The following is a 20056-nucleotide window of genomic DNA, read 5'->3' as shown; positions in this document are numbered from 1 at the left end:
TTTTTGGGAATTTTGGGGAGGTTGGGACAATTTTGGGTCTTTTTTGGGGTTCGGGGCTGATTTTGGGGTCATTTTGGGGGAATTTGGGGTCATTTTTGGGGAATTTGGGGACATTTTGTGGGAATTTTGGAGATTTTGGGGCTCCCAGGTGTTTCTCAGGTGATTTTCGGGAGTTTCTCAGGTGATTTTTGGGGATTCTCAGGTGAGTCTCAGGTGATTTTTGGTGTCTCAGGTAATCTCCAGGTGTATTTTTGGGTCTCTCAGGTGTGTCCAGGTGTGTCTCAGGTGTGTCCAGGTGAATTTTGGGGTCTCAGGTGTGTCTCAGGTATATCCAGGTGTATTTTCGGGTCTCTCAGGTGTATCCCAGGTGAGTCTCAGGTGTATCCAGGTGAAGTTTTGGGGCTCTCAGGTGGATTTTTGGGTCTCTCAGGTGTATCCAGGTGTCTCTCAGGTGTGTCCAGGTGAATTTTCGGGTCTCTCAGGTGTGTCCAGGTGTGTCCAGGTGTCCCCAGGTGTGTTCAGGTGTATTTTTGTGTCTCTCAGGTGTCCCCAGATGTATCCAGGTGTGTCTCAGGTGTGTCTCAGGTGTCTCCAGGTGTATCCAGGTGAATTTCAGGTCTCTCAGGTGTATCCAGGTGTGTCTCAGGTGTGTCCAGGTGAATTTTGGGATCTCTCAGGTGTCTCCAGGTGTCCCCAGGTGTGTCTCAGGTGTATCTCAGGTGAATTTTGGGGTCTCCAGGTGTATCTCAGGTGTGTCTCAGTTGTATTTTCAGGTCTCTCAGGTGTATCCAGGTGTCTCCAGGTGTCCCCAGGTGTATCTCAGGTGTGTCTCAGGTGTATTTTCGGATCTCTCAGGTGTGTCCAGGTGAATTTTGGGATCTCTCAGGTGTGTCTCAGGTGTGTCCAGATGATTCTCAGGTGCGTCCAGGTGTATCTCAGGTGTGTCCAGGTGTATCCAGGTGTATCTCAGGTGTGTCCAGGTGTGTCCAGGTGAATTTTGGGATCTCTCAGGTGTGTCTCAGGTGTCTCCAGGTGAGTCCAGGTGTGTCCAGGTGTATCTCAGGTGTGTCTCAGGTGTATCTCAGGTGTGTCCAGGTGTGTCTCAGGTGTATTTTCGGGTCTCTCAGGTGTGTCCAGGTGAATTTTGGGATCTCTCAGGTGTGTCCAGGTGAATTTTGGAATCTCTCAGGTGTCTCCAGGTGTATCTCAGGTATCTCTCAGGTGCAAGGGTCGAAGGGCAGGGTTGTCACCCCCCCGTGCAGCTCCAGCCCCCCCTGGGCCCAGGCCAGCAGGTCTCCCCGGGCAGGTGAGCTGCACCTGGCCAGAGCTGCTACCTCAGGTGGGGCCAAAGCTCTGCTCCACAGGTGCAGCTCGGCCAGCTCCCCGACAAAGGCCTGCGTGGCGTCAAAGCGACCGCCGAGCGCGTCCTGGGGAGAGACAGGTGAGACAGGTAATTAACACACCTGAGCACAGGTAACACACCTGAGCACACCTGGGCACTCATACAGTCACACCTGAACTAACATAATCACACCTGCGTGGCGTCAAAGCGACCGCTGAGCGCGTCCTGCAGGTGAGACAGGTGAGAACAGGTGAGCACAGGTAATTAACACACCTGGGCACAGGTAACACACCTGAGCACACCTGGGCAATCACACAGTCACACCTGAGCACACCTGAACTAACACAATCACACCTGGGTGGCGTCAAAGCGACCGCCGAGCGCGTCCTGGGGAGAGACAGGTGAGACAGGTGAGACAGGTAACTAACACACCTGAGCACAGGTAACACACCTGGGCACTCACACAGTCACACCTGAATTAACACAATCACACCTGGCTGGCGTCAAAGCGACCGCCGAGCGCGTCCTGCGGGGGAGACAGGTGAGAACAGGTAACTAACACACCTGAGCACACCTGAGCACACCTGAGCACACCTGGGCACTCATACAGTCACACCTGGACTAACACAGTCACACCTGGATGGCGTCAAAGCGACCGCCGAGCGCATCCTGCGGGGACAGGTGAGAACAGGTGAGCACAGGTGACACACCTGAGCACACCTGGCCACTCATACAGTCACACCTGAGCACACCTGAACTGACACAATCACACCTGGGTGGTGTCAAAGCGACCGCCGAGTGCATCCTGCGGGGACAGGTGGGACAGGTGAGCACAGGTGAGAACAGGTAACACACCTGAGCACACCTGAGCACACCTGGGCACTCATACAGACACACCTGAGCTCATCTGAGCTCACCTGGGCACACCTGGGCACACCTGTGACACACCTGTGACACACCTGAGCACTCTCACAGTCGCACCTGAGCACACCTGGTGACTCACCTGTTCCTGCCCCAGCACCAGCACCCCGTGGGGTCTCAGGGGGTGACCTGTGACACACCTGTGACACACCTGTGACACACCTGTGACACACCTGAGCACACCTGTCACTCACCTGTTCCTGGCCCAGCACCAGCACCCCATGAGGTCTCAGGGGGTGACCTGGGAACTCACCTGGGCACACCTGTGACACACCTGGTGACTCTCACACTCACACCTGTGACACACCTGGTGACTCACCTGTTCCTGGCTGAGCACCAGCACCCTGTGGGGTCTCAGGGGGTGACCTGTGACACACCTGGGCACACCTGTGACACACCTGGTCACTCATACAAGTCACACCTGTCACTCACCTGAGCACACCTGAGCACACCTGTGACTCACCTGTTCCTGGCCGAGCACCAGCACCCCGTGGGGTCTCAGGGGGTGACCTGTGACACACCTGTGACACACCTGTGACACACCTGTGACACACCTGGTCACTCACACAGTCACACCTGTGACACACCTGGTGACTCACCTGTTCCTGCCCCAGCACCAGCACCCCGTGGGGTCTCAGGGGGTGTCCCACCGCCAGCCCCTCCCCCCTGCCGCGGGGCACTCCGTCCTGGAAGCTTCGCCAGGTGCCTCCCGAGGCTGCCCAGGTGACACACAGGTGCTGCCACCTGCCCGGGGCTGGGGACAGCGACAGCGCCACCGCCTGGGGGGAAAATTCTAGAATTAGCGAAAAAATACCCAAATTCGGCAAAAAAATCCCGAAATTCGGCAAAAAATCCTGAAATTCGGCAAAAAAAATCCCCAAATTCGGCACAAAAAATCCCAAAATTTGGCAAAAAAAATCCCCAAATTCGGCAAAAAAAATCCCAAAATTAGCCCAAAAAATCCCAAAATTAGCCAAAAAAATCCCAAAATTAGCAAAAAAAAATCCTGAAATTCGGCAAAAAAATCCCAAACTTAGCCAAAAAAATCCCAAAATTAGCCCAAAATCCCCAAATTCGGCAAAAAATATCCCAAAATTAGCCCAAAAAATCCCGAAATTAGCCCAAAAAATCCCCAAATTCGGCAAAAAGATCCCAAAATTCGGCAAAAAAATCCCAAAATTCGGCAAAAAAATCCTGAAATTTGGAAAAAAAATCCCGAAATTAGCCCAAAAAATCCCAAAATTAGCCAAAAAAAAAATCCTGAAATTCGGCAAAAAAATCCCAAAATTAGCCAAAAAAAATCCCAAAATTAGCAAAAAAAAATCCTGAAATTAGCAAAAAAATCCCAAAATAATTAGCCAAAAAAATCCCGAAATTAACCTAAAAAATCCCCAAATTCGGCAAAAAGTATCCCAAAATTAGCCCAAAAAATCCCGAAATTAGCAAAAAAAAAATCTCAAAATTAGCAAAAAAAAAAAATCCTGAAATTCGGCAAAAAAATCCCAAAATTAACAAAAAAAAATCCCAAAATTAGCCCAAAAAATCCCCAAATTCGGCAAAAAATATCCCAAAATTAGCCCAAAAAATCCTGAAATTCTGCAAAAAATGGCATCAAAATAGCAAAAAATAGCATCAAAATGTCCAAAAGTCCAAAAGTCCAAAAAATAGCACCAAAATATCCAAAAATTCCACAAAAATGGCAAATTGCCGTGAAATACCCAAATAAATCCAAAAAAGCCACCAAAAATTTCAACCAAACCCCGAAATAAATCTGAAAAAAACAATAATCCCAATAGAATAAAAAAAAGTTAAAAAAATCTCCAAAAAATCTGTAAAAATTCCTTTAAAAACCCTGAAAAAATACGCAAAAAAATCAGGAAAAAAATTTTTAAAAAATAAAAAAAAACCTAAAAAAAATCCCCAAAAAGTCAGAAAAATTTAAAAAAATTAAAAAAACCCTGAAAAAAAATGCAAAAAAACCCTGAAAAAATACGCAAAAAGTCAGGAAAAAAAAAATTTAAAAACCCAAAAGAACTCGAAAAAAGTCCCCAAAAAATCTCCCCAAAATCAGAAAAAGAATTTTAAAAAAATCCGAAAAACCAAAAATTTTAAATCCGAAAATCCGAAAATCCCCAAAAAATCTGAAAAAAAAAAAAAACCGGAAAAAATACGCAAAAAATCACTAAAAAATTCTAAAAAAAATCTGAAAAAAACTCGAAAAAAATCAGAAAAAAACCCCAAAAAATGCTAAAAAAAAAAATTAAAAAATCACAAAAAATCCGAAAAAAAATCCGAAAAAATCCGAAAAAAATTTTAAAAACATCACAAAAAAATCCGATTCTTTTTTTTTAAATTCAAAAAAAGTCCCAAAAATCCCCTAAAATCCTTCTCACCTGGTCATCGCCGAGCAGCTCCATGGGGCTCGTTGGGCTGCCCTGGCGCCGCGCAGGAAAACCCCAAATCCCACCCAAAACCCACCAAAAAAACCCAAAATAAACACCTGAAAGAACCTAAATAAAGCTCAAATAAATCTGCAGGAACACCTGAAAAACTGCAAAAAAACCCCCCCAAAAATCCTGAAAAAATACGCAAAAAATTGGAAAAAAAAATTAAAAAATAAAAATAAAACTCATAAAAATTCCAAAAAAAATCCGAAAAAATCTTTAAAAATCCTAAAAAAAATTTAAAATAAAAATCTCCAAAAAATCCGAAAAAAACCCAAAAAATCTTTTTAAAAAATCACCAAAAATCCCCCCAAAAATCCAAAAAAAATCTAAAAAAAATTTTTTTAAACCCCCAAAAATTCCCAAATTTCCTCACCTGGTCATCGACGAGCAGCTCCATGGTTTGGCCTCCCCAGGCCAGCAGCACCAGCTCGTTGGGGAGAACCCCAAATCCCACCCAAAACCCACCCAAAAAACCCCAAATAAACACCTGAAAGAACCTAAATAAAGCTCAAATAAATCTGCAGGAAAACCTGAAAAAAACACCACAAACAAAATCCAAAAAAATCTGAAAAAACATTTTTAAAAAACCTGAAAAAATACGCAAAAAATCAGTAAAAAATTCTAACAAAAATGCCAAAAAAAAAAAAAAAATTTTTAAAAAATCACAAAAAATCCCATACAAATCCGAAAAAAATCCGAAAAAAAATCCTAAAAAAATCCAAAAAAAATCCGAAAAATCCCCAAAAAATCACAAAAAATCCCTGAAAAATACGCAAAAAATCAGTAAAAAATTCTAAAAAAAATCCCCAAAAAACCTCGAAAAAAATCAGAAAAAAATCCAAAAAAATGCAAAAAAATCCTAAAAAAATATAAAAAATAACACAATATCCCACCAAAAAAATCCGAAAAAAAATCTGAAAAAAATCTGAAAAAAATCTGAAAAAAATCCCAAAAAAATCCTAAAAAAAATCCCAAAAAATCCCCAAAAATTTTTTAAAAAATCACAAAAAAATCCCCAAAAATTCCCCAAATTTCCTCACCTGGTCATCGACGAGCAGCTCCATGGTTTGGCCGCCCCAGGCCAGCAGCACCAGCTCGTTGGGGAGAACCCCAAATCCCACCCAAAACCCACCAAAAAAACCCCAAATAAACACCTGGAAAAAACCTAAATAAAGCTCAAATAAATCTGTAGGAACACCTGAAAAAACTGCAAAAAAAAATCCCTGAAAAAATATGCAAAAGATCGGAAAAAATTTTTTAAAAAATAAAAAAAACCTCATTAAAATCCAAAACAAATCCGAAAAAAATCCGAAAAAAATCGGAAAAAATCCGAAAAAATCCGAAAAAATCCGAAAAAATCCTAAAAAAATTTAAAATAAAAATCTCCGAAAAATCCGAAAAAACCCCAAAAAATCTTTTTAAAAAATCACAAAAAATCCCCCAAAAAATCACAAAAAAATCACAAAAAAATCACAAAAAAATCACAAAAAATCCCCCAAAAATCCTAAAAATTCAGAAAAAATCAGAAAAAAATCAGAAAAAAATCCAAAAAAAATCCCAAAACCCCCAAAAATTCCCAAAATTTCCTCACCTGGTCATCGACGAGCAGCTCCATGGGCCGGCCGCCCCAGGCCAGCAGCACCAGCTCGTTGGGGAGAACCCCAAATCCCACCCAAAACCCACCAAATTCACCCAAAACCCACCAAAAAAACCCCAAATAAACACCTGAAAGAACCTAAATAAAGCTCAAATAAATCTGCAGGAAAACCTGAAAAATCTCGAAAAAAATCCCCCAAAATTCCCAAAAAATCTGAAAAAAAAAAAAAACCCTGAAAAAAATACGCAAAAAAATCAGGAAGAATTTTTTTAAAAAATCAAAAAAAACCTCGAAAAAAATCAGACAAAATCAGAAAAAAATCCGGAAAAATGCAAAAAAAATCCCAAAAAAGTGGAAAAAAATCCTTAAAAAAAATCCTGATAAAATTTTAAAAAGCCACAAAAAATCTCCAAAAAATCCGCAAAAAATCCGCAAAACATCCGAAAAAAATCCGAAAAAATCCGAAAAAAATCCTAAAAAATCCTAAAAAAAATTAAAATAAAAATCTCCAAAAAATCCGAAAAAAATCCCAATTTTTTTTTATAAAAAATCACAAAAAAATCACAAAAAAATCACAAAAAATCCCCCAAAAATCCTAAAAATTCAGAAAAAATCAGAAAAAAATCAGAAAAAAATAAAAAAAAAAATCCCAAACCCCCCCAAAAATTCCCAAAATTTCCTCACCTGGTCATCGACGAGCAGCTCCATGGGCCGGCCGCCCCAGGCCAGCAGCACCAGCTCGTTGTGCTGCTCTGGCGCTGCGTAGGAAAATTCCCAAATCCCCATAAAATCCCCTTTAAACCCCAAGAAAACACCCGAAAAAAGCGAAATAAAACCCAAATAAATCTGCAAGAAAACCTGAAAAAAACTGCAAAAAAAATTCCGAAAAAAATCCTGAAAAAACTGCAAAAAATCCCCCAAAAAATTTGAAAAAAAATCAAAAAAACTCGGAAAAAATACGCAAAAAATCCCCCAAAAAATTTTAAAAAATCCGAAAAAATCCGAAAAAATCCTAAAAAAATTTAAAATAAAAATCTCCAAAAAATCCGAAAAAAAACCCAAAAATTTTTTAAAAAATCACCAAAAATCCCCCAAAAAATCCAAAAAAATCCAAAAAAAATCCAAAAAAATCCAAAAAAAATCCAAAAAAAATCCCAAAAACCCCAAAATTCCCAAAATTTCCTCACCTGGTCGTCGACGAGCAGCTCCATGGGCCGGCCGCCCCAGGCCAGCAGCACCAGCTCGTTGGGCTGCCCTGGCGCCGCGTAGGAAAAAGGAGTTCCCAAGGCTGGAGCTCCTCCCGGCCGCAGCCACAGGCAGGCGGACAGCGCCAGCAGCGGGCGGCGCAGAGGGCCGCGAACCCGAGCGAACATGTAGTTGGTGCGGAGAGGAAAGGCGACCCGGAATCCTCCTCGGGAAGCTGGGGATCCCAAAAAAAATCCCAAAAAAATCCGGTTAAAATTGGTGGAAAAATCGCCCCAAAATCATCATTAAAATGGGCATTAAAATCCCTATAAAAATCACAATTCAATGAGAACATGTAGTTGGTGAGGAGGGGAAAGGTGACTTGGAATCCTCCTCGGGAAGCTGGAAATCCCAAAAAAAATCCCAGAAAAAATCCGGTTAAAATTGGTGAAAAAATCGCTATTTAAATCGCCTTTAAATCCCATGAAAATCCTGTAAAAATTCCCATTAAAATCCCATTAAAATCCAATGAGAACATGTTGTTGGTCTGGAGAGGAAAGGCGACTCGGAATCCTCCTCGGGAAGCTGGGAATCCCAAAAAAAATCCCAGAAAAAATTCACATTAAAATCCACAGAAATATCCCAAATCCCAGGTGAATATGGAGTTGGTGAGGAGAGGGAAGGCGACCCGGAATCCTCCTCGGGAAGCTGGGAATCCCAAAAAAATCCCAGAAAAAATCCGGTTAAAATTGATGGAAAAATCACCCCAAAATCATCATTAAAATGGGCATTAAAATTGCCATTAATGTCCCAAATCCCAGGTGAATATGGAGTTGGTGAGGAGAGGAAAGGCGACCCGGAATCCTCCTCGGGAAGCTGGGAATCCCAAAAAAAATCCCAGAAAAAATCCGGTTAAAATTGCCCCAAAATTGCCAAAAAATTCCCTAATAATTGTCATTAAAATTGCCATTAATATCCCAAAGCCAATGACAACATGGAATTGATGTGGAGGGGAAATGCGACTCGGAATCCTCCTCGGGAGCCTAAAAATCCCAAAAAAATCCCATTAAAATTGGTGGAAAAATGGTCAAAACATCCTATGAAAATTGCCGTTAAAATACCCGAAAATCATAATTAAAATTGGCATTAAAATGGTCATTAAAATCCCTATAAAAATCACAATTCTGAGCGAATATGTAGTTGGTGAGGAGGGGAAAGGCGACCCGGAATCCTCCTCGGGAAGCTGGGAATCCCAAAAAAATCCCAAAAAAAATCCGGTTAAAATTGACCCAAAATCGCCCTAAAAATCCCAAAAAAATCCCAGAAAAAAATCACATTAAAATCCACAGAAATATCCCAAATCCCAGGTGAATATGGAGTTGGTGAGGAGAGGGAAGGCAACTCGGAATCCTCCTCGGGAAGCTGGGAATCCCAGAAAAAATCCCAGAAAAAATCCGGTTAAAATTGGTGGAAAAATAAAAAAAAAAATCCCCAAAAAATCCCGTTAAAATCGCCCCAAAATTGCCATAAAAATTGTCATAAAAATTGTCATTAAAATGGTCATTAAAATTGCCATTAATATCCCAAATCCCGAGTGAATGTGTGGTTGGTGAGGAGGAGAAATGTGACTTGGAATCCTCCTCGGGAGCCTAAAAATCCAAAAAAAATCCCAAAAATTCCCATTAAAATCCCATTAAAATTCCCATTAAAATACCATAAAAATCGCCATTAAATCCTGCAAAAAAACTCATTAAAATCACAACAAAAGCTAAAAAAACTTCCTGTAAAAAATCACTATATCACCCAAAAAATCGCCATAAAAATCACCCCAAAAATTGCCATTAATGTCCCCAGAAAAATCTCGAATCCCCACAAAAATCCCTTTAAAATCCCCGTAAAAATCACCCCAAAAATAAAAAAAAATCCCTCAAAAACCCCAAACCCTGAGAATCCCAAAAAATCCCAAAAATAAAAAAAAATCCCAAAAAATCAAAAAAATAAAAAAAAAATCCCAAATTGCCCCCCAAAAATCCCAATCTGTGAGAATCCCAAAAAATCCCAAAAAATCCCAAAAATCCCCAAAATCCCCCCAAAAATCCCAAACCCCGAGAATCCCAAAAAATCCCAAAAATCAAAAAAAATCCCAAAAAATCAAAAAAATCCTCAAAAATCCTCAAATTGCCCCCCAAAATTCCCAATCCCTGAAAAATCCCAAGAAATCCCCAAATCCCCTGAAATCTGTGAAAATTTAAAAAAAATCCCAAAAAATCCCCAAAATCCCCCCAAAAATCCCAATCCCTGAGAATCCCAAAAATTCCCAAAAATCCCAAAAAATCCCAAAAATCCCAAATTTCCCCCAAAAATCCCAATCCCTGAGAATCCAAAAAAATCCCAAAAATAAAAAAAATTCCAAAAATCCCAAAAAATCCTCAAATTCCCTCAAAAATCCCAATCATTGAGAATCCCAAAAAATCCCAAAAAATCCCAAAAATCCCCAAAATCCCCAAAATCCCCCCAAAAATCCCAATCCCTGAAAATCCCAAAAATCCAAAAAAAAATCCCAAAAAATCCCAAAAATCTCAAAAAATCCCAAAAAATCCCATAAAACCCCCAAAATCCCCAAAATCCCCCCAAAAATCCCAATCCCTGAAGATCCCAAAAATCAAAAAAAATCCCAAAAAATCCCAAAAATCCCAAAAAATCCCAAAAATCCCAAAAACCCCAAAAACCCCCAAAATCCCCCAAATTCCCCTCCCCCTCACCCGGATGCTCCTCATGCTCTTCCTCCTCCTCCTCCTCCTCCTCCTCCTCCTCCTCCCCGCCGTTGCCATGGCGACCAGCCCAGGGATGCTCGGCGGCGTTGCCATGGAGACGGGCGGCCTTGGGCGGCGCCTCGCCGTGGTGGTTGCCATGGTTACCGTAGTGGTTGCCGAGCGGCGGCCGCCGGTTGCCATGGTTACCATCCAGCCGGTTGCCGGGCTTGCCGTCGCCGTGGAAACCGTTGCCGTGGAGACCGGCGGGGTGGTTGCTAAGGAGGGGCTTGCTGTGGTTGCCATGGTAACCGCGGTTGGCCAGCAGCAGCCCGTGGGGCTGGGAGGGGTCGGCGGCCTTGGCCAGGTTGCCATGGTAACCGCCGTGGTGGGGCTGGTTGCCGTGGAAACCGTCGGGGTGGTCGCCGTGGTGACCGTGGTTGCCATGGAGACCGTGGGGATGCTTCTCGTGGTCGCCATGGAGACCGTGGTGGTCGCCGTGGTGGTCGCCGTGCTTCTCGTGGTTGCCATGGAGACCGTGGGGGTGCAGGTTGCCATGGAAACCATGGGGATGCTTCTCGTGGTGGTCGCCATGCTTGTCATGGTTGCCATGGAGACCGTGGTGGTCGCCATGGTGGTCACTGTGCTTCTCATGGTTGCCATGGAGACCGTGGGGATGCTTGTCATGGTGGTTGCCATGGTTACCGTGGTGGTCACCATGGTGGTCCCCATGCTTCTCATGGTTGCCATGGAGACCATGGTGGTCACTGTGCTTTTCGTGGTTGCCATGGAGACTGTGGTGGTCACTGTGGTGGTCACCATGATGGTCGCCGTGTTTCTCGTGGTGGTTGCCATGGAGACCGTGGTGGTCCCCATGGTGGTCGCCGTGTTTCTCGTGGTTGCCATGGTGACCGTGGTGATGCCCCTCGTGGTGGTCGCCATGGCGACCGTCGTGGTGGTGGTGATGCTGGTGGTCGCCGTTGCCATGGAGACCGTGGGGATGCTTCTCCTGGTGGTGGTTGCCATGGTAACCGTGGTGCTCGCCGTGCTTCTCCTGCTGGTGGTTGCCATGGAAACCGTGGGGATGCTTGTCCCCGTGGTGATCGCCGTGGTGGTTGCCATGGTGACCGGCCAGGTGGTCGCCGTGCTGCTGGTTGCCATGGAAACCGTGCTGGTGGTGGTGCTGGTGGTGGTTGCCATGGAAACCGTGGGGATGCTGGTCGCCGTGGTCGCCGTGGTGGTTGCCGTGGTGACCGTGGTGGTGGTCGCCGTGGTGATGGTGGTTGCCATGGTGATGGGAGGCGTTGCCATGGAGACGCAGCTGGAGCTCCAAGGCGCTGATTTTCCTCTGCAGAGCTTCGCGGATCCCCGAAATGTTCTGGCTCTGGGGAGGGAGGGGCGGCGTGGGGAGTGACCCCGGAGTGACCCCTGAGTGACCCCAAATTGACCCAAAAAATGACCCCAGAGTGACCTCCGAGTGACCCCAGAGTGACCCAAAAGTGACCAGAAATTGACCCCAAAAATGACCCCAGAGTGACCTCTGAGTGACCCCTGAGTGACCTCTGAGTGACCCCAGAGTGACCCAAAAATAACCAGAAATTGACCCCAAAAAATGACCCCTGAGTGACCCAAAAGTGACCAGAAATTGACCCAAAAAATTGCCCCAGAGTGACCCCAGAGTGACCCAGAAATTACCCAAAAATCACCCCAAAATTGATCAAAAAATGACCTCTGAGTGACCCCTGAGTAACCCAAAAATTACCAGAAATTGACCCCAAAGTGACCCTGAAGTGACCCAAAAATTGACTCAAAAATGACCAAAAATTGACCCCAAATTGACCCAAAAATTCACCCAAAAATGACCCCCGAGTGACCTCTGAGTGACCCCGAAATTACCCAAAAATTCACCCAAAAATAACCAAAAATTGACCCAGAAATTGACCCAAAAAATGACCCCTGAGTGACCCAAAAGTGACCAGAAATTGACCAAAAAAAATTACCCCGAGTGATGCCTGAGTGACCCAAAAATTACCCAAAAACTGACCCAAAAATGACCCCCGAGTGACCCCTGAGTGACCCAGAAATTACCCCAAAATTCACACAAAAATGACCAAAAATTGACCCAGAAATTGACCCCTGAGTGACCCAAAAATTCACCCAAAAATTCACCCAAAAAACCCCAAAAATTGATCCAAAAATTACTCCCAAGTGACCTCAGAGTGACCTCAGAGTGACCCAGAAATGACCCAAAAATAACCAGAAATTGAGCCAAAAAGAGCCAAAAACTGACCCAGAAATGACCCCGGAGTGACCTCTGAGTGACCCAGAAATGACCCAAAAAAATTCACCCCAAAGTGACCCCTGAGTGACCCAAAAATGAGTGACCCTCCTTTAGCCCCTCCCCTTTAGCCCCTCCCCCTCTCCACTAGCCCCTCCCCCTTTCTGCAATCCCCTCCCCCTCCCCTTCAGCCCCTCCCCCTTCACCCCTTTAGCCCCTCCCCCCTTTAGCTCCTCCCACTTCCTCCTCCAGCCCCCTCCCCTTTAGCCCCTCCCTCCCCCTTTCTGGCATCCCTCCCCCATTAGCCTCCCAAGCACCTTTTAGCCCCTCCCTTCGCCCACCCTTTAGCCCCTCCCCTTCTCCATCAGCCCCTCCCCCTCTTCTAGCCCCACCCCATTAGCTCCTCTCCCCCTTAGCCCCTCCCCTCTCCATCAGCCCCTCCCCCTCCCTTTGCCCCTCCCCCTCTCCATCAGCCCCTCCCCTTCTGCAATCCCTTCCCAAACACCTTTTAGCCCTCCCCCTCTTCTCACCCCACCCCTTAGCCCTCCCCCTCTCCATTAACCCCTCCCCTCTCTGGCATCCTCTCCGCCTTTAGCCCTCCCCCACCCCTTTAGCCCCTCCCCCTCCCCTTTAGCCCCTCCTCCCTTTAGCCCCTCCCCTCTCCATCAGCCACTGCCCCCTCCTTAGCCCCTCCCCACCCCTTTAGCCCCTCCCCCACACACCATCTTAGCCCCTCCCTTTCCCTCCATCCCTCCTCCCCTTTAGCTCCTCCCCATTAGCCCCCCACCCCATCAGCCCCTCCCCACCCCATTAGCCCCGCCCCCTCCCCTAGCCCCTCCCCCTCTAAGCCCCTCCCCCTCCCCTAGCCTCCCCCTCACCTGCAGCTCCTGCAGTCTCTCCCGCAGCCTGCAGAGCTCTCAGCCCCTTCCCCCACCTGCCCCTCCCCCACCTGCCCCTCCCCCACCTGCCCCTCCCCCACCTCCTCCCCCTCCTCGTGCCCCTCCCCCTCCCCCCCGCACCGCCCCCCCAGCCAGGCCCCTCCCCCCTCCGCCGCCCAGGCCACGCCCCCCTCGGCCGGGGGGGGGAGGGGCGTGCAGAGGAAGCGCAGGGGGGAGGGGCGGGGCGGTGGGGGAGGGGCGGCGGCGGCCAGGAGGGCGAGGAGGAGGAGGGGGAGGGGCGGGGGGCGTGGCATGGCCGGGGGGTGGTGAATTGGGTTAGTTAATTAGCTAATTAATCAGTTAATTAGCGGTTGATGAGCGCGGGTGGGGGAGGGGCGGCGTCCGGCTGGCTGCGGAGGGGGGGAAAGGAGGGTGGGGGAGGGGTGAGTGTGGGGACAGAGAGCCCCTCCCCCACCCCGGGCACCCCTCCCCCCACTTCCGGAGCCCCTCCCCCACCCCCTGCCCCTCCCCACACCCCCTTTTCTCCCCTCCCCCCTCACCTGGGGTTCTCCCGCCCCTCCCACCCCTGTTTCCTCCCACCCCCATTTTCCCCATTTCCCCTCCCCACCCCAACATCTCCCCTCCCCACCCACCATTTCCCCCCCCCACCCTCCCGCTCTCCCCACCCCTCCCGCCCCTCCCCCACCCCTCCCGCCCCTCCCCCCTCACCTGTCGCCCCTCCCCCCTCACCTGTCGCCCCCTCCCCTCCGCCGCTGCTGCCGCCCGGAGCTCCTACTGGTTCTTACTGGGATTTACTGGGCGGGGGGGAGGGGCGGGGGGGGGAGGGGATCAGCCGGATCAGGAGGGGGAGGGGCGGGGCTGGGTGGGGGAGGGGCGGCGCTGAGCGGCGCTGGCCAGTGCTGACCAGTATAAACCAGTTTGGAGTCTCTGAGCTCCCAGTATAAACCAGTTCGGGGCTCCCAGTTCGGACCAGTTTCAGGTCTCTGAGCTCCCAGTATAAACCAGTTTGGAATTCCCACTTCAGACCAGCTCAGACCAGTTTGGGGTTCCCAGTTCCAACCAGTTCAGACCAGTTTGGGAGTCTCTCAGCTCCCAGTATAAACCAGTTTGGAGCTCCCAGTTCAAACCAGTTCAGACCAGTTCGGGGCTCCCAGTATAAACCAGTTTGGGGTCTCTGAGCTCCCAGTATAAACCAGTTCAGGGTTCCCAATTCAGACCAGTTCACACCAGTTCAGACCAGTTCAAACCAGTTTGGGATTCCCAGTATAAGCCAGTTTGGAGTTCCCAGTTCAGACCAGTTCAGACCAGTTTGGGGCTCCCAGTATAAACCAGTTTTGGGTCTCTGAGCTCCCAGTATAAACCAGTCTGGGGTCTCTGAGCTCCCAGTTTGGGGCTCCAGTTCCTCCCAGTCCAAACCAGTTCCCCCAGTATAAACCAGTTCCTCCCAGTCCAAACCAGTTTATCCCAGTTCAAACCAGTCCAAACCAGTTCCTCCCAGTATAAACCAGTCCAAACCAGTCCCTTCCAGTCCCTCCCAGTCTAAACCAGTCCAAACCAGTTCCTCCCAGTCCAAACCAATTTATCCCAATCCAAACCAGTCCAAACCAGTTCCTCCCAGTCCAAACCAATCCAAACCAGTCCAAACCAGTATAAACCAGTCCAAACCAGTTCCTCCCAGTATAAACCAGTCCAAACCAGTCCAAACCAATCCAAACCAGTCCAAACCAGTCCCTCCCAGTCCAAACCAGTCCAAACCAGTTCCTCCCAGTATAAACCAGTCCAAACCAGTCCAAACCAGTCCAAACCAGTATAAACCAGTCCAAACCAGTTCGACTCTCCAATTCCCAGTCAAATCCAGAACTGGAAGTTTTATTTCCCCTCCCCCCGCGGGGTGGGGGAGGGGCGGCGGAGGCCACGCCCCCTTTTGGCACCGGGTGGGGGAGGGGCGCGGGAACGACCGGAAGTAGAAAAAAATTGGCGAAAAAAATCCCCAAAAATTTGGGGGTGGGGGAGGGGCGGGGAGGGCTTTGGCCACGCCCCTTTCCCCTCCCCCACTGCCGCCCCTCCCCCCTCAGTTCTCGATGGCTGCAAGAGAGAGAGGGGGAGGGGTGTGATGGAATTCCCAAATTCCCAAATTTCCCAAAATTCCCAAATTTTCATATCCGAAATTCTCAAAATCCCAAATTTTGATACCCAAATTTACCAAAATTCCCAAATTTTGATACCCAAAATTCCCAAAATTCCCAAATTCCCAAATTTTGATGCCCAAATTTCCCAAAATTCCCAAATTTTCATCCCCGAAATTCCCGAAATTCCTAAATTTTCATATCCAGAATTCCCCAAATTCCCAAATTTTCACACCCGAAATTCCCAAAATTCCCAAATTTTCATATCCAGAATTCCCCAAATTCCCAAATTTTCACACCCGAATTTCCCAAAATTCCCAAATTTTCATACTCAAAATTCCCAAAATTCCCAAATTTTGATACCCAAAATACCCGTAATTCCTAAATTTTCACACCCAAAATTCCCGAAATTCCCAAATTTTCATGTCCAAAATTCCAAAAATTCTCAGATTTTTAGACCCAAAATCCCTGAAATTCCCAAATTTTCATATCTGAAATTCCCAAAATTCTCAGATTTTCACACCCAAAATTCCCCAAATTCCCAAATTTTCATACCCGAAATTCCCAAAATTCTCAGATTTTCATGTCCAAAATTCCCAAAATTCTCAGATTTTTATACCCAAAATTCCCCAAATTCCCAAATTTTCATATCTGAAATTCCCAAAATTCTCAAATTTTTATACCCCAAATACCCAAAATTCCTAGATTTTCCTACCTGAGAGTTGCAAAATTCCCAAATTTTCATATCCAAAATTCCCGAAATTCCCGAAATTCCCCAAATTCCCAGATTTTCATACCCAAAATTCCCAAAATTCCTGAAATTCCCAAAAATTCCCGAATTTCATACCCGAAATTCCCAAATTTTCATATCCAAAATTCCCAAATTTCCTAAATTTTCATATCCAGAATTCCCCAAATTCCCAAAATTTCAAACCCGAAATTCCCAAAATTCCCAAAATTCCCAAATTTTCATATCTGAGATTCCCAACATTCCCAAAATTCTCAGATTTTTATATCTGAAATTTCCTAATTTTCATATCCGAATTTCCCGAAATTCCCAAATTTTCATACCCAAAATTCCCTGAAAATCCAAAACTCCCAGCCCCAAAATCCCCTGAATTTCCACATTTCTAACCCCAAAATTCCGTTTTCCAACCTCAAAAATCCAAAAATTCCCCAAATTTTCACATCCAAAATCCCCAAAATTTCCTGAATTTTTCACCCTAAAATCCCCGAAAATTCCCAAATTTCTAACCCTGAAATTCCCAAATTTTCACCCAAAAAATCCCCAAAATTCCCAAATTTCCACACCAATAATCCCTGAAATTCCCAAATTTCCACCCCCAAAATCCCCAGTTTTCCACCCTCAAAAATCTCCAAAATCCCCAAATTTTCACATCCAAAAATCCCCGAAAATCCAAAATTTCCACCCCAAAATTCCCAAATTTCTAACCCTGAAATTCCCAAATTTTCACCCCAAAATCCCCAAAATTCCCAAATTTCCACCCAAAAATCCCCAAATTCCCTCAAATTCACCCAAAAATCCCCAAAATTCCAAAATCCCATCCAATCCCTTCCCAAAAAACACCAATTTCCCGCCAAAACCCCCAAATTGCCCCAAAAATTCCCCAAAATTCCCCAAACTCAGCTCCTCCAACCCACCCAGCCCGCCAGGGGGCGCCAAGCTCTCCTCCGCTTCCTCCGCGCCGCTCTGCCCAATCAGCTCGTTGGTCGGCGTTTCCTGTTCAAAATGGCGGCGCCCATTAAACCCCACTCCGATTGGCCAACTTTCGGCCAATCAGAAAGCGATGCTCCACCAGCCAATCACCTGGTCGAACAGGTGCACCGTGACGTCATCGAAGAACGAAACCGCCTTGCGCTTCCGGTCGGCGCTCAGTGTCGCTTCCGGCGGCTGGCGCGGCGGCTTCAGCAGGCCGCGGAGCGCGCGCTGCTCCCAGCGCGAAACCACCAGCGGAACCGGAACCGGAACCGGAGCCGCCGGAAGCGGAACCGGAGCGGCGGCGGGAGGAGCCGCGGGGAGCTCCGGATCGTCCGGATCGTCCTCGGGGGAAGCGCGGGAGAGATCGGCGCGGAGCCAGCGGGGAGGGAGCGGATGGAGGGAGAGAGGCGGCAGGGAGAGAGAGAGGCGAGAGGCCTTGGCTGGGAGAGGGAGAGAGAGAGAGAGAGAGGGGGAGAAATGGGGATAAAATGGGGAAAAATGGGGATAAAATGGGAATAAAATGGGGAAATTGGGGGAGAAATGGGAATAAAATGGGGAGAAATGGGGAAATTGGGGGAGAAATGGGGATAAAATGGGAATAAAATGGGGAGAAATGGGAATAAAATGGGAAAAATGGGGGAAATGGGGAATTGGGAGAAAAAAAGGGGAGAAAATGGGGAAATGGGGGAGAAATGGGGAGAAAAGGGGAAATTGGGGAAAAAGGGAGATTGGGGGAAAAAGGGGAAAATTGGGGAATAAAATGGGGAATAAAGGGAATTGGGGGAAAAAAAGGGAAATTGGGGGAAATATGGGGGAAAAGGGGGAATAGGAATAAAAGGGGAAATTGAGGAATAAAATGGGGAAATGGGGCAGAAAAGGGGAAATTGGGAAAATTGGGGGAGAAAAGGGGGAAATGGGGGAATTGGGAAAAAATGGGGGAAATTGGGAAAATGAGGAAAATGGGAAAATTGGGGAAAATTGGGGAAAAAAGGGGGAAATTGGGGAAATTGGGGAAAATGGGGAAAAATGGGAAAGATGGGAAAATTGGGAAAATTGGGGAAAATGGAAATAGTGGGGAAAATGAGGAAATTGGGGGAAAATGGGGATAATTGGGGAAAAATGGGGAAATTGGGGAAAATGGGGGAAATGGGGAAAAAATGGGGAAATTGGGGACAAATGGGTATAATTGTGGAAAATGGGGGAAATTGGGGAAAATGGGGAAAAAATGGGGAAAATTGGGGAAATTGGGAAAAAAGTGGGAAAAACAGGGAAATTGGGAAAATGAGGAAAATGGGAAAATTGGGGGAAAATGGGGGAAAATGGGGGAAAATGGGAAAATAATGAGGAAAATGGGGAAAATGGGGAATAAATTGGGGGAAATAGGGAGTAAAGTAAGGAAAATTGGATATAAAAGGGGAAATTGATAAAATGGGGAAGAAAGGGGAAAAAAGGGAGGCAATTGGGTTTGTAAGGGGGAAATGGAGAAAAAGGGGAATTGGAGAAAGGGGACCAAACAAGGGAAATTGGGGGCAAAATATGGAGGAAAATTGAATAAATGGGGGAAGAAAAGTGGAAATTGGGGGGAAATGGGGAATAAAATGGGGAAATATGGGAAAAATTGGGGGGAAAAGGGAAAATGGGGGAAAATGGGGTGCAAAAAGGGGGAATTGGGAATAAAAAAGGGGGAAATGGAAAAAAGGGAAAACGAGAAAAAAAGGGGAAATAGGGAAAGGAAGGGAAAATGGGGAAATTTGGAACAAAAAGGGAGGAAATGGGGAAAAAGGGAAATTGGGAATGAAAAGGGAAATGGGAAAAATGGGGGAAGAAAGGGGAAAAGGGAAATGGGGAAAAAGGAGGGAAAATGGGGAAAAAAGGGGAAAAATGAGGAAAAAAGGGAAAATGAGGAAAAAAGGGGAAAAAAGGGGAAAATGGGGAAAAAGGAGAATAGAGTGTGAATCTCCAGAAAGTCAAAATGTGACCCAAAAAACCACAAAATAAATCAAAGGAAAACCAAATGAATCAAAGAAGTTCCAAATCCAGAAATTTCCACCCCAAAATCGCCCAAATTTCTGACCCAAAACCCCAAAATTTTGCCACTTTAAACATCCCAAATTTCCCGAAATTTCTCCCAAAACTTCCCCAAATTATTCTCATCAAACCTCCCGAAATTCCCCCAAAAATCCCCAAATTTCTCCCTCAAAATCCCCAAATTTTCCTCACATTTCCCCCCAAATTTTGCTCAAATTTTCCCCAATTTCTCCCCAAATTTCCCCCAAAATTTCGCCCCAAACCTCACCGAATTTCCCAAAAAACATTCCAATTTCTCCCCTCAAAATCGCCCCAAAATCCCCAAATTTCCCCCAAATTTTCACCCCAAACTCCACATTTTCCCTCAAATTTTCCCCAAAATTCCCTCCCAATTCCCCCCAAATTCCCAATTTTCCCCAAAATTTTTCCCAAAATCTCCCAAATTTCCTCCAAATTTCCCCAATTTTCCCCCAATTATCCAAATTTTCCAAAATTTTCCCCCAAATCCCTCAATTTTCCAAATCCCCAATTTTCCCCAAATTTCCCGCCAAATCCCAAATTTCCCCCCAAAATCCCCAAATTCCCCCCAAAATGCCAAATTTTCCCCCAACATCCCCAACGTTTCCCCTCCCCCACCCCCCTTCTCCCCTCCCCCACCTCTGATCTCGGCGCTGCTGCGGAGAGGCGGAGCTCCGGCCGTGGGGGAGGGGCGGGTGGGGGAGGAGCCATTGATGGGGGAGGGGCTGCTCCGGGTGGGGGAGGG

At 46.5% G+C, this 20056-nt stretch overlaps 2 protein-coding genes and 1 long non-coding RNA gene across 3 annotated transcripts in view; 1 reads left to right on the top strand and 2 right to left on the bottom strand.

The window, feature by feature from the left end:
- The first annotated feature begins 36 nt into the window (after positions 1-36).
- On the top strand, positions 37-818 carry LOC146422868 (uncharacterized). Its single transcript, XR_014847810.1, has 4 exons — positions 37-285; positions 326-504; positions 617-656; positions 803-818. It is a non-coding gene; the product is annotated as an uncharacterized LOC146422868 (long non-coding RNA).
- A 193-nt stretch (positions 819-1011) lies between these two features.
- On the bottom strand, positions 1012-13245 carry LOC146422867 (uncharacterized). Its single transcript, XM_085045393.1, has 6 exons — positions 13219-13245; positions 10255-11626; positions 7495-7727; positions 2863-3042; positions 1697-1729; positions 1012-1394 (listed from the first exon to the last, which is right to left on the bottom strand). Exons 1-6 carry the CDS (start codon positions 13243-13245, stop codon positions 1218-1220), a joined length of 2022 nt encoding a protein of 673 aa, XP_084901519.1. The 3' UTR covers positions 1012-1217.
- Positions 13246-15441: 2196 nt separating this feature from the next.
- The window catches only part of LOC146422866 (uncharacterized), an 8590-nt gene continuing 3975 nt past the window's right edge, over positions 15442-20056 (bottom strand). The window contains exons 4-7 of the mRNA XM_085045390.1: positions 19951-20036; positions 17374-17705; positions 17208-17286; positions 15442-15504 (exon numbers count right to left, since the gene is read on the bottom strand). Of these exons, the coding sequence (XP_084901516.1) occupies positions 15491-15504; positions 17208-17286; positions 17374-17705; positions 19951-20036 (511 nt within the window). The 3' untranslated portion in view covers positions 15442-15490. The remainder of the gene's footprint in view (positions 15505-17207; positions 17287-17373; positions 17706-19950; positions 20037-20056) is intronic.

Source organism: Lichenostomus cassidix, unplaced genomic scaffold, assembly GCF_008360975.1.
Source record: "Lichenostomus cassidix isolate B80296 unplaced genomic scaffold, HeHo_3.0 HiC_scaffold_38, whole genome shotgun sequence".
Classification (NCBI taxonomy): domain Eukaryota; kingdom Metazoa; phylum Chordata; class Aves; order Passeriformes; family Meliphagidae; genus Lichenostomus; species Lichenostomus cassidix.
Note: the sequence above shows the minus strand (reverse complement) of the source record. Positions and strands in the feature narration are given on the sequence as shown.